At 36.8% G+C, this 14,993-nt stretch overlaps 1 protein-coding gene across 1 annotated transcript in view; it reads left to right on the top strand.

The window, feature by feature from the left end:
- The window catches only part of LGSN (lengsin, lens protein with glutamine synthetase domain), a gene marked incomplete at both ends in the record, with an annotated part of 43,206 nt that overhangs the window by 27,007 nt on the left and 1,206 nt on the right, over window positions 1–14,993 (top strand). Inside the window, one exon of the mRNA XM_080699731.1 lies at window positions 8,891–9,057. Within this exon, the coding sequence (XP_080555857.1) occupies window positions 8,891–9,057 (167 nt within the window). The remainder of the gene's footprint in view (window positions 1–8,890; window positions 9,058–14,993) is intronic.

Below are 14,993 nucleotides of genomic sequence, written 5' to 3'. Positions count from 1 at the left end.
AACTGCAGAACAACTGTAGAGTCTTTGAAATAGTGGTTAGCAATAAAACTTCTGAGGATGCGCAGAAGATTTTTTTTATTTATTTATTTTTATTGGTGCACTGTATTCATATATCATAGTGGAATACAACTTTTGTAGACATACATGCACACATCGCCCAGTCAGCCCCCACCCAATCCCCACCCCATTCTCTCCCCATCCCTCCCTCCCATGCTTGGCTTAGTGGTTGACATCTAGTATTATAGCAATTTATCCAAAATTAAAAATGATAATTTCACATAACAGTTTCATTTGTCTAATACCAAGATTTTGATGACTTAAAGATAACATTTCAATATTTCTTTTTGCTTTCTTTCTTACCAGAGAATATTTTTTTCTATTTTTTTAGGTGAAACTATCATATATTTATATATTTATTTTTCAGAAAAAAAATCTATCCTAATATGGAATATGGACTCTAGATACCCAAAACGATCTTGAAAAAGAACAAAGCTAGAAGATATATATTTTCTGATTTCAAACCATATAAAGCTACAATAATTGAAACAGTGTAGGACTGTTCTAAAGGCAGATATATAAACCATTGGAGTTAAATAAAAGCCTAGAGCTAAATTCTTCCCTATGTTGTCAAGTTATTTTTGACAAGGTTTCCACGAACATTTGGTGGTGGAAATAATAATCTTTTAACTAAATATTGTTGAAAAATAATACTTACATAAAAAAGAATAAAATTGGACCCTTACCTAATCCCATATACAAATATTAACTCAAAATAGATAAAAGACCTAAATATAAATCTTAAGACTATAAACTTTTAGGAGAAAATCTGGGTCATAAAACCTCACAACATTGAAATTGGCAGTGATTTCTTGGATATGATTTCAATGGCACAGGCAACAGAAGAGTATACAAACTCCCTAAAAAATAAAAAAAATATTGTATATCCAAAGACAATGTAAACAGAGTTAAAAGTTACTAATAGAATGGGATAAAATATTTCCAATTGCTATATCTGAAGGTATATTAATATTCCAACTAGAAATCCTAAAAATGAACAACAATAAAGGCAAACAATACCATTTAGAGATAGGTAAAAGACTAACATAAATAATGAATCTCCACAGATAACCAATCTTAGTTGTCTGTTGGATGGAAACTCTTGTTTCTCTGGTTCTGGTGTGTGTTACCTATTTCTTCTTTGTAGTTAATCTCTTTGAGTATTTTCTCTAGTGCTGGTTTTGAAGACATAAATTCCTTCAGTTTCTGTTTGTCATGGAAGCTTCTTATTTTTCCATGTAATTTGATAGAAAGTTTTGCTGGGTAGGAAATTTTTGGCTGGAAGTTGTTTTCTTTCAGAGTTTGGAATATGTTACTCCAAGCCCTTCTGGCTCTCATGACTTGGTTTGGGAAGTCTGGAGTGATTCTAATTGGTTTGCCTCTGAATGTCACTTGGCCCTTTGTTTTTGTTGCCTTTAAGATTCTCTGCTTGGCTTCCACATTGGTCATTTTGACAATTATGTGGCGTGGGGATCCTCTTCTCGGATCCTGTCTAAAGGGAGTTCTATAAGTTTCCTGGACCTGTATATCAACCTCTTGCTCTATGTTTGGAAAATTTTCTGCTATTACTTCCTTGAAGAGATTGTTGATCCCTTTGGTTTCACTTTCTTTTCCCTCCTCTATTCCAATTATTCTTAGGTTAGCTCTCTTAAAATGGGCCCATATTTCTTCAATGTCAGATTCCTGCTGTCGGATATTTTTTTCTAGATTAGAAACTATGCGTTCATTTTTGGATTGCTCATCTTCTAAGAGTGAGATTCTGTTCTCCATGTGTTCTAATCGGTTCTTTGTACTTTGAATTGCGGCCTTTGCTTCATTAATTGCATCCTTTATCTCTTTTTGGCTCTCTCTGAGTTCTTTTTGAAGCACCTCTATTATTTCTACAGTTATTTTCCTGATTTGATCTTCTAGAAATCTCTGATTTTCTGTTTTATCGGGTTCTGATGTTGTGGGGTTGTGGACATTCATTGCTCCAGTGTTATTCCTCTTTCCCATGATTTCAGAAGTTTGTGCCTTCTCTGGGTTCTTCCCTTGGGTCACTATGACTTCGCTTAAGGTGCTCTGGATCTCGAGTCTGTGGTATCTCAGACCCCACTACTCCTTTACTGGGTTGTATCACAGAGTCTCCGACCCAGGGAGTCGATAGAGGCTGCTTTAGACTATGGGGGGTGCCAGGTTGCACGCTCTCCTATGGTGTGATATCTCTGCCACTGCCACTCCCCCACTGGGTCAAGTCCCAGGGAGTACAGTACTGGGATTTCTCCTCTGTGGCCCACAATTTGACTCACTGTTCTTGAGTACGCAGATGTAGCTGTACTGGACTTGGTGAATTCACTGCTGCTGTTGCCGGTGGCAATATGGCGCCTCTGCTACGCCCTCGGCCGTGAGGCTGGTGTATTTTTTCTTCTCTGGTTTTGAGTTCCACTCTGAGTCCCTGCAGCGTGTGCTGAGCTCAGCCACTGGGAGCTTTAGATGCTCCCTGCGCCGAAAGATCATGCCTGGCTGTTCCGCAGCGGCTCACCTCGGCTTGCTGTAGCTGTCCTGTGAAGTCGCCGCTGCCGCCGGCAGTATGGCGCTGCTGCCGCGTCCTCGGGCATGAGGCCGGTGTATCTCCTCTGTGGCTCTGAGCTCTGTTCTCAGTCCGCTTTCTCTCTGGAGCCTGGTGATTTTTTTTTGTTTCTCTGGTGATGGTGTTTTCTGGCTATGAAAGGCGCTGATTTTGTGGTAATGGAGATTGGTTGTTAGCGGGGCTCTTAAGCCCCGCTTTTCTCGGTCGCCCATGCAGAAGATTTTTGAGGCAATGTTTGACAAATGGGATATTTAAGAAATAAATGGTGCCAGCAAGAGACCCAGGAATGTTTACCTTGGAGCAACAGGCTGCTTTCAGCAAGTTCATCAGCCTAACCATGGCTTCCTATGACCCTTTGACCTTTCCAAAGCAGACGTTAGCCTGTTTCTGGGAGTATTCTCCACACATCTGTAATGCCACTACTTGGGAGACTGAGACAGGAGGGGCACAAGTTTGAGGCCAGTCTTAGCAATTTAGTAAGGACCCTAGCAACTCAGTGAAACTGTGTTTCAAAAATAAAATAAAATAAAATAGAGTTGTTTAGAGGTAGAATAGTCCTGGGTTCAATCTACAGGTTCGTGGCCACCCTCTGCAACTTAGTGAGGCTCTCTACAATTTATGAGACCCTGTTTCAGAATTAAGCATAAAATCGGCCTGGGTGTGTAACTCAGAGGTAGAATGTCCCTAGGTTCAATCCCTAGCACCAACATAAATAAATAAATAAAAATAAAGTTTTCTAACTATTAGATTAATCAGACATTTGCTGGCCACATTGACTTTTACACAAACAATGTATGATCTTTGTGTATATATTTTAATTTCAGCCACAAAATAAAGATATAATTTATCATCTATTAATTGTAATTTGAATCTGGGTATAGAGCTTGTGCCACAAGAGCTCTGCACCATCAACCATGCTCTGATTGTAGGTACCATCACTGGGTCTACTGTGTTAGTCTGGAAGCTCCCACTTTATCTGGATCAATTTCTCTTCAGGTCTTAAATATCATATGGCTTATAATTCCAAACAAACCTCCAATATACGATTTTATATATTTTTAAGTACTGGGGATTGAGCCCAGGAATATTCTACCTCCAAGCCACATCCCAGCCCTATTTTATTTTTATTTTGAAACAGGATTTTGCTAACTTGATTAAAGTCTCACAAGTTCTGGAGGCTGTTCTCAAACCTGTGATTCTCCTGTCTCGGCCTCCCAGGTATTGGGATTACAATCATGTGCCATCATGCCCTGCTCCCAATGACCTATTTTAAGAGAAATATAAAAATCAATTCCCAAGCTGAGTAAGGTGGCACACACCTGTAATCCCAGTAGTTGGGGGGTTGAGACAAGAGGATCACAGGTTTGAGGTTATAGGGATAGGTATAGCTTGGAATACAATATCCTTGGGTTCAATTTCTAGTAAATCACACACACACACACACACACACACACACACACACACACACACATCAACCCCCAAAATGAGTTTAAGAAATTTTGATTAGGTCTTTTCTTTTTTGTGGTAATTATAATTATTTAAATTTCCTAAAAATGGTGTATTTTTAAAAGGTAAGCCTTTATTTCCACTGCCTGTTTTTAATACTAGAGATTGAACCCAGGGCATCTACCTCTGAACTACACCCCCAAATGACCTGTTTTTAAAATTTTGAAACAGGGTCTCATTAAGTTGCTGAGTATTTTGCTAAATTGTTGGGCTGGCTTCCAACTTGCAATCCTCCTCTCTCAGCCTCCCAAATACTGGGAATATAGGCATGTGCCACCATTGCTGGCTTGATTGTGTTTTTATTCATGCAATGTACCTAGTTATTGTGCCAACTATACTTCCTGACACTGTCCAGCTAACATGATGTGTCAGGGTGGGGTCACATTTACACTAACGGGGCGGCCTTACCATAGCCTTGTGTAAGAAGGACATCAGGCCCTTGGAGAGGAATGTGGCATTCTGGTTGTATGATACGTTGAATGTATTGCAGAGGACACAATCAAATGTACTTTTTTCTTCTTTTGAATTGATATTTCTGAAAGACCAACTGCCTTCTCAATCTACTTTTTATAAGTGGCCATGTCTTGTTTTCTATAGCTGAAATATAGTCTCATTGTCGTGAACACGGACAACATTTCTCCAAGGCCTTCTAGTTGCTATAGAGCTTTGCGTTTTTAATGTTTTTTCCCCTAAACACTCACAGCAGTAAAACTTCCCCTGTAAAAGTACATTGGTTTAATTTATTAGTCCTCCGAGGGGACAGGATAGGAGAGCACCTCCCAGGAATCTCACTGTAAGAAAAACAAATGAGCCCTTGAACCAGCAATTATCTGCCTGCTATTTGTCACGTGCAGCTGGAAAAGGCTGACCCAAAGATTTAATTGTAAGTAACAAGCATGATTTATGTGAAGGAAAGACATTCAGACAATGATACAGCAAGATTAATCCATGCCTGGAGAATGGAATCAGACTGGATAGCCTTGTCATATTTGATAAAAGGATGGCACTTTTATATGAAAAATTTTATACTGAGGCTAAAGACTAAAATATGTGATGTCAAGTTTTGATTATTAATTAGGCAAGATCAAACAATGCAGGATTCATTTGTACATTAATTCCCTCATATGTTCATTAAAGGAATATTTGGGCCAGGTGTGGTGGTGCATGCCTAGAATCTTAGAACGTGGGAGGCTAGGACTGGAGGAATACAGGTTCAAGACTAATCTCAGCAATGTAGCAAGATACTATTTCAAAATAAAAAATAAAGCCAGGCATGGTGGCACATGCTTGTAATCCCAGCATTTTAGAGGCTGAGAAAGGAAGATCATGGTTTGAGGACAGCCTCAGCTACTTAGTGAGGCCCTTTTTCAACTCAGTGAGACCCTATTTCAAAATAAAGAATAAAATAGGACTGGGGTGTATCTCAGAGGTAGAATGCCGCTGGGTTCAATTTCCAGTACACACACACACACACACACACACACACACACAAGGAGTATTTGATGAGAGTTGGGGGTGTAGCTTGAGGGTAGAATTCTCCTGGTTTTAATTTCAAGTAACACACACACACACACACACACACACACACACACGTGTGCACGCACACACATGGTGATAAAAATAATCTTTTTTTTTTTTTTTTGCACTGGTGGTTGAACCCAGGGGCATCCTACCTCTGAGATACACCCCAGCCCGATTTTATTTTTATTTTGAAACAGTGTCTTTCTAGGTTGATTAGAGTCTTACTACTTGCTGAGGTTGCCTTTAAACCTGTGTCTCAGCCTCCTAAGTACTACAAGGGTATTAGAAGGGTGTGCCACTACACCCAGCTTCTTCTTTTAATTTATTTTTTATTGGTAAATTGTAATTACACATCTTGATGAAGTTCAGGGTGATAGAGGCATATAAATACATAGTATTTGTTGAGCCCTTCCCCAGTTCCTACTCTACTACCTCTCCCACCCCACCTTCCTGTGCTCAAAATACTGATAGGCTTTGATAAGTGTGTGTATGTGCATCATGTCTATTGAGGAGTTTTTCTCTTCAACTCTTCCTCCCCTCTCCCATCTCCCTCAGTTAGGTCCCCTCTTTCACTCCACTAAGGTTTCTCCTCCTTTGCTGGGAGTCCCTCCTGTATCCCAGCTTATTAGCTTTCACATATGAGAACATCTGACCTTTCACTTTTTGTAACTGACTAAACTCACTTAGTATAATATTCTCCAGTTTTTTTGGTTCTTTTTTATGGCTAAGTAGAATTCCATTGTGTACATATCTCATGATTTTCTAATCCATTCATTGGTGGATGGACATCTCAGCTGGTTCCATAGTTTGGCAATCATGAATTGTGCAGCTATAAACATAGATATGCATGCATTAGTATTGTGTTCTGGTTTCAATTTTGAGTAGGTGAATTTTTTAAAAATTTGGACTTTTCTTGCTTTTGGAGTGGCCTGCATTCTCCAGTGGCCTGCATTCTCCCTTGAATCTCTATTTCCTACTTTCCTAAATAAACCTCTGTGTCTCAGAAAAAATGTATTTATTATAAAAAATTTACAAGATACAGATAAGGCAAATAACTAATAGGATTACGTGTCATTCTATTGCTGGTAAGCCAATTCAATTACCTTTTCTTTTTATGAGACACTTTCTTTATAGCCTATGTATAATTGCTTGTTATTCTTAGAATACTGATCATTTGAAAATTTCCATATTTTAAAATGCTTATAAATTTGATCTTATTTAAGGAGCATTATTCAACTTGGGCTGAACACCCAATATTTCAGAATTGGCTTAGAACACAGCAACTGCTAATTTAGCATGAAACATTTTAATTGCTGTGGCTTAATCGTTTGTGTTAAATGGAAGGTAGTTATAAAGCCCCAGGAGTCTCAGAGTAGCCAAACATATCAGTGACAGGACATTATCGCTAATATATTTGCATAGGTGGAACCAGTAATTTGTTTTCCTCATGCTTCATGTATTTAAAATCTACTTAATCTATGTTTTTTAAACTATCAATTCTTATGCTTATTTTTTAAAGCCTAATTATGTCTTTAAAAAGAATACTCAGGCATCACTTTGAATTATAGCCTTTCAATGTCAGTGATGGGACAGATTGACGGATGTTCAAATGTAGGCATGATCAGGGTACCATTTACTAGGGTTGGAGTAATTGTTCTCACTTCATGCATTAAGTAGCACGTACATGGTGCTTACTGTCTGCCAGTAACTGTTAAATAACTTGCTTAAACCTTATAACAAGCCTATGAAGAGGGCAATATTTTATCAACAAGCAAGCAGAGGCTCAGAGGGAATGCAAAGGTTGTCAGGCAAAGGCAGCACTTGAAAGGTGGCAGGTGGGCTTCAGTGTTTTGAGCTGAATCACGGCACCCTTGCCTCTTCTAAGTTTTGACAGTAACTACACTCAGCATGTGCACCAAGAGTGTGACCCTCCATGTGCTATAGATCTACTCATTCACTTTGTGGTAATGAGCCGCCCACCAGGCGTTAAGCCCAAACTCTAGATTCCATTCTGGCGGTCCTCTGAGCATGTGACTGGGGTTCCCTCATTCATGGTTTCTCTCTGGGACTCAAGTGAATGAATTGGCTAGATGAGCAGATGCAACTCCAGCCATCTATCTCCAGCTCTACAGTTTTAGAATTTGCAGACTATTTTAATAGACTTGAAAAATCACTTTATGTTTCTGTCTGTTATCTCAATAGTTGGGAGGCAGAGACAGGAGGATCACAGGTTTTAGATTTAGCAGACAGTCAGAAACCTAGTAAGACTCTATTTCAAAACAAAAAGTAAAATAAGGGCTGGAGATAGACTATCCCTGGTACCATAAAAGAAAACAACAAACAAACAAAAAAAACCCCAAAAAACCTTTAAAAAATGAATCTGCAGTCCAAACTTTTTGTCTACATTCTCATTCTTTAAATGCTTTTGCCTGCTTACTCAAATTATGACAGATATGTAGATTCAGGTGCCATTATAAACCTATAATGGCAAAACCAAAACCAAAACAAAGAACAATGAAAACAAAAACCCAAATCGCATGAATCAAAACCACAGAAAATAAACAATTTTACAATTTTATCTTTAATCATACAGAAACTTTTTCTTTTCTTCTCTTCTTTTCTTTTCTCCTTTTCTTTTTCTTTTTTGGCACTGGAGATTGAACTCATGGACATTCTACCTCAGAGCTTCATCACCAGTCATATTTACTTTTTATTTTGAAACAGGTTCTTGTTAAATTACTGAGGCTGATCTTGAACCTGTGGTACTCCCAACTAATGGGATTATATTACAGGCCTGCATCACCATACCTGGCATATATGGAATTTTTAATTTAGGTATTAACAGTTCAAGAAGCTCAAACTTTTTTCAATGATCTTCATCTAATATACATATTTTATGGTACTCATGCTGGCCAGTTATGCAAATATGTTCTAATTTCCATAAGCAAAGGGATTTTTAGTAAGTACCTATATATGATATTGCTATATCCTTATGCAAATTATGTTAATTTAACCTAGTCATAACCGACAAGCAATTTTAGTCTACTGTTTAGACACAATGTTCTTGGGGTGATAGTAAAGGCAGTGTCAGAAAGGAAGACCTTTAAGCACAAGCATAATTGGTAAGATATGTTGTACTTTTGTTAATAATCTCATGACTAATTGCTCCTCTGAAATCTTTTTTAGCTTCTCAGTTCATTGTGATGGATGATTTAGAACCATTTTTTATTTTTACAGATTATACCAGGGACAGCACTCAAATTTTGACCCCAACTCAACTTTCTTCTAGAATGAAACACATTAAGCAAGAGATGGCCAGAAATCACCTCCAGTTTGTGCGATTTGAAGCAACAGACCTGCATGGGGTGTCCAGGTCTAAGAGTATCCCTGCACATTTTTTTCAAGTAAGTTTTAGGCACAGTTTTGATTGAATGTAATTTCACAACCATTAGCAAGCAAATGATCCTTATTACTTGTCCTTATTTTCTTGTAATCTAAAAAGCAATTTGAGCTGAAAACCAATAATTTATTTTGGTTTTTTCCTTGTCCCTATCCAAACACATTATTGTTCCCCAAGGAGCTGAACATATACTCTCAGCTCTCAAACAACAATTCCTTTACCCAACAGAAATACAAAACTAATTAAGACTGGTAATTTTAGTCCTTCTGCCTTGAATAATTTCCCTCTACAGAATTATCTTTTCTCTTCTTATTGCAATTATGAAGATTATATTTTATTTGACATGAGAAAATTGCAACAGAAGACCCAAGAGCAAATATATGTAAGGGAAAAAATGATTAAATAGGAAGAATTTGTAAGATAAAAAGCATATTCCTTTCAGCTCAATAATTCTGATAAGAGAACCATCCACTGTGGTTGGATGACTTAATGAATATTAAGTCTCAGAAATAGTGATATCCAGAAATATTGTAAACCTTCTAAGAGTTTTTTTGTCTGATTATGTCATATAATTTTTCTTCCATACTGAGATTAAATTCAGGGGTGTTCTATATCCCCAACTGTTTTTCAGTTTTTAATTTTGAGATAGGGTCTTGTTGAGTAGCCATAGTTGGCCCTGAACGTTCAAATCTCCTGCTTTAGCCTCCTGAGGATTATAGGTGTGCTCCATATGCCCAACATGCTTATTTTATTGACTAATTTGTTGTGATACTTAAAAAATTAAATTTCTTAGGAAGGGCATTAGTCAGTAGTATTGAAAGAAATATAAAAATCATGCATCCTCTAAGCGTGACTATTTTTATAATATGTCATACCTTCATCATTTATTGTTAAATTATACTTTTTCTTATTTGCTTAATGTTAGGAAAAATAGTATTTTCAAAACACTTTTTGAAGAATTCCAGTGGGTTCAAATTTGTCTCTTAAGAAATTACTTAGACTTGACTGTAGATGTTGTTTCTTCTTCATTCAATTAAGAACACATGTTGGTTAATTTAAATAACAAAATGTAAAGTACTATGGACAGGTCCAGAAGATACTCCACATAAATCTCTTTCAGTCAATAAGAAAGCATAATTGGCACTTCAAGCACTTACCGGAGACTTCAATATAAAACCATTTGCTATTGAGCTTTTGTCAAATTCTAATCATTTATTCTACTAATGGCATCTAAAAAATACATGTTTAGAATAAATATTGGTTTCTCAATGAAACACCTTTATGAAAATGCAACTTAATATGCTGCATATATTTGTCAAAGATGGATGTAATTGGCATAAATATAGAATTTCTACTCTTTTTTTCAAACTGCTATCTAAAATAGCTTCTGTTATCTTGTCCAATAGTCCATGTATCAGAGATATGTTTTTCTTGGAGTTTAGCTAGAAAAAAGTTAGGAAAATTTTGATGCAACTTATTATATATCCTCTTAATTGATATATTTATTTTTAGCCTCAGTTTCCTAATAACTCACTTTCCCATTTTATTTTTAAATTCATTTCAGAACTTTATTTTTAATTTTTTGGTACTTAAGATTGAACCTAGGGGCATTCTGCTTCAGTGCTACACCCCCAGTCCTATTTTATTATTTATTTTGAAAGTCTTGCTAATTTTCTGGGGGTCTAAGTTGCTGAAGATGGCTTTGAACCTTCAATTCTCCTGTCTCAGCCTCCCAAGCACTGGAATTACAAGTGTGTGCTAGTTACAAATGTTAAACCATTTTGAAACTTTTGAATATATGTCATAATAAGTATTTGCATCATGAATATTTATAATTTTTTTTTTTGGTTGTACTGGGGTTTCTGGAAACCTTTCTACCTCTGGGCTACTCTCCCAGACCTACTTTATATTTTTATTTGGAAACAGGGTCTCTTAAGCCAGCAAGGCTGGCTTCGAACCTGCGCGATCCTTCTGTCTCCGCCTTCCAAGTGCCGCGATTACAAGCGTGCACCACCACGCCTGGTGAATATTTATAATTTAAGATTAAATAACTTGTTTTGAAAAATTGATTGTGAGTAGATATTATATTACCTTTTACAGACTAGCTTAGCTTGCACAGATACAAGCACAACATTTCCCATCCAATTCTATATGGGAAACCCATTAGGCAAAGGGTGGAGTCAGTTAAAGTCTTCCCAGGCAGGGCTTAGTGAAAAGTAATTTAGATCTTTATAAGACTAATTTGAAATTGTTTTTCTATTCTTGGGGTAAAATACCAATTTGAAAATTAAGTTAGACCATGAAGACATAGAAGAGATAATATAATCTATCCTTTTAGAATATGTAGATGAAGATAGCGAGACCAAGACCAGTTAAAAAAAGGTCTGTAAAAATCATGGCAACAAGCCGGGCATGGTGGTGCACGTTTATAATCCCAGCATTCGGAAGGCTGAGACCAGAGGATCGAGGTTCGCGGACAGCCTCAGCTACTTAGTGAGGCCCTCTGCAACTCAGTGAGACCTGGTTTCAAAATAAAGAATAAAAAATAGGGCAGGGGGTGTAACTCGGAGGTCCAATACCCCTGGGTTCCTTCCCCACTCCCCCCCCCAAAAAAATGGTGACAGGCGATGGCAGTTGGGGCATGAGCACGTGATGCCCACTTTGTGTTCAGTACTTCCTCCTTCTACAGCACCTAACCTCTTATTTTAATATTTCCTCTCCTCTTGTTTTCCATCTGACCTGTGCTTTCTTATAAAAATAAAAATATTGAGTTAAAAATCATCTACTAAGAATAGAGCTCAAGCCTGCTACATAATTAGGAAAGGCTTACTGGGAAACCTATGACAAGATGGTGTCTGTGCTTTTTAGGGCATTTGCAGGTGCCTTATGTAAATGCCATGTAAAAATTAGCTCATTTTAACCTTGCAACCAGCTTAAACCATCTTTGTTCTACCAAATGACTGATTTTCATTTAAATTGTATGCAGATAATGAGGGTTCTTTCTATGTTTGGTCTAGTAAAAATATGATATACTGCTATGGAACTTATTCTTGGAGTATCTCAAAGGGTGACCTTTACTGTGGTCCAAATTTCAATTGTTACAGGGTTTTGAATCATTCTTCAATGATTTTTATTAAGTTTAAAGTGATCTATATTCAACTGTGAGGTTGTCCTAATGCTTTATATCTATAAACACACTTTAAGATAATTTATTGCCTTATTGTCAAAATTTGTTCATTTGTATTTATAAATTTCCCACAACTAATTCAGAGTAGTTTGAATTCAGCATATCCAAAAAAGAATTTAAGAAATGACATGGTTATTAAAGGGTGCGCAGGAACTCATAGATTAAATAGTCTGAAGAATAAAATGTGACATTTTTTAACTGTTCTTCAAGTTGTGAAGGACAATTAGAGTGAAATGGTGACCAGCTGTTCTCTACTGTCCACAATAAACACAAACTTACATTTAAATTGCAGGCACTCTTAGAAGTTTCAGGAGTAAAATGCATTAGCCCTCATTTTAAATACACACAGATCTATTATAAAATTTTCAAGCTAAAGTAAAAATAAGGGAAAAATCATTATTCTTGCAGTGAAAATTTGGATTAAGGGATGTGTGTGTGTGTGTGTGTGTGTGTGTGTGTGTGTGTCTGTATGCATGTCTAAATTTTGTGTACAAGTCTTGGAATTATTTGGAAATTTAAATAGGTACCCAAAAGTGTTTAGTTCACTCAACATTATTGCTAGTAAAAGAGGGTTTGAATTGGCCAAATCAAATGACATTGAAGCTGGGAGTGGTAGCACATCCCTGTGATCACAGTCTAGGGAAGCTGAGACAGGAGGATCACAGGTTCAAGACCAGCTTCAGTTACTTGGACTCTCAGACTCTGTTTCAAAAAAAATAGAAGGACTTAGAGTGTAGCTCAGTGGTAGAATGCTCTTAAGTTTAAATCAAGTAAACAAACAAACAAACAAATAAATAAATGTATTAAAACAGCATTTGAGAATATGTGAAGACTTGGGGAGAAGGGAAAGGGCAGTAGCTCTTGGGCACAGGAGAAGAGTGGACCAATAGGTCACCTCTGCTAGCACGGCCCTCCTCGCTAGCCATGCTCTTTGAGACTTGAGAATAACATAGAGTCTGATTTGCAAAATAATAGGAGGTTGTTTTTTTTTTTCAACCTCACAATACTCATTTAATTTCATGGAAATCACATACTATAGTTAGGGTCTTTTCTCCACCCTTTAAAGTAACCTTCGACATAGGAAGCCTTGTTGATATTTCTACACAGTTTCCATAAATTTTTATTATTTCTGTTCAGCTTTATAACCTCATCATTTCACTTTTGCCTGGCATATAGCAGAAGTTAAATAAATAGCCAGACCCATCAAACCCCTGAGTCACATGGCTAGCAAGTGCCTCAACAATCATCCTGTCGAGCACTTTTGTCTGAGCGGGTGGAGGCTGAGGCACCCTGCGCAGGGACTTGGTTAACGTCACAGCAGTAATTAATATAAGATGTGACTAGGGGTCAGATCTGCTGAGACCCAGTTCATGTGCACTTTTAGCTGCAATTAGGAAACTAGCTTTGGAGATAAAGGCCCACGTTCTCAGCCAAGGTTTCTGGGACCCTGTATGACAGTGAGGTAGTTAATCCTTAAGTGGGTTGTAAAAATGAATAAAGAGAGAAGTGAAACTGTCAGGTGGCTTGGCTCCTCTAGCCTTGGATAGCAGTCTTGTGTACTACAGGTCTGACAATGTTTTACTCTCAGAGGAACACTGAGGATTCTTTACTGTAGAATTTTGAGTGTGAGTAAACTTAGGGAATTTCAATAGAATATGCCCTAGACATGGCATCTTTTTGATATGCTAATCATTTCCTTTGCAGATGTACCCAGAAGTGAGATAGCTGAATTATATGGTAGAACTATTTATTGCTGCACAATTCACAATAGCTAAGACTTAGAATTAACCCAGATTCCCATCAATGCATGGATAGATAAAAAGGTGGTATATTTACACAATGAAATATTATTCAGTCATAAAAGGAATCATATCCTATCATTTGCAACAAAAGGGATGGAACTGGAGGACATTATGTTAAGTGAACTAGTTCAGACTCAGAAAGGATACTTTCTGTCTTATGCAGATACTAAAAAGTTGGTCTAAATGATATAGATTGATCAAATTACTAGAAGCTAGGAAAATTGAAGAAAGTGGGGATGAAGAGAGGTTGGATAATGGGCATCAAAACACAAACAGTAGTTATAAGTTCTAGTGTTTGACAACATGAAGGAAGATTATAGTTTTTAATAGCCTACTATGTATCTTATAAATAATTGGAGTAGATGTGCTTGAAGGACCCAAACATAAAGTAATGGTAAGGAGATGGAAACATTAATTACCCTTGATTTGAGTAGTATACATTCATACAAGTATGGAATAATCACATAAATATGTACAATTAAAATAACAAGAAACAATAAAATATAATAGAATGAACCAAAACAAGGCCTTCTCTGCAGTTTTGACAACTATACCATAAAGTAAAAAGTACTTTATAAAAAAAAGTACTTTATAAAGTACTTTATAAAGTACTTTTGATTAAGATAATTTAAAATATTCCCATTAGGTTTTACCTTTGTCTTTTATTAAAAAGAGATTTTCTCTTTCATGATACCATTTATTTATAAATGTTTATAATATTCACAATGGTAATTTTTCACATCTCTGAGCATATAAAGCCTGCAAGGCTGAAAATATTAAGAATTATAAATACCGTTGAGAGCTTTATTCTGAAACATTTAAAATTTATCTGATACTGATTTAGCGTTAAACAACATGTTAAAAGCACAAATTTCTTCTCGTTAGCAAGGCTCCCTTTTAACTTTCTTCTGTCTTCAAGTTTGGGAATCTGGTTACTTTATCCTCCTTCTT

This window comes from Muscardinus avellanarius (assembly GCF_963383645.1).
Source record: "Muscardinus avellanarius genome assembly, chromosome: 8".
NCBI lineage: Eukaryota > Metazoa > Chordata > Mammalia > Rodentia > Gliridae > Muscardinus > Muscardinus avellanarius.
Note: the sequence above shows the minus strand (reverse complement) of the source record. Positions and strands in the feature narration are given on the sequence as shown.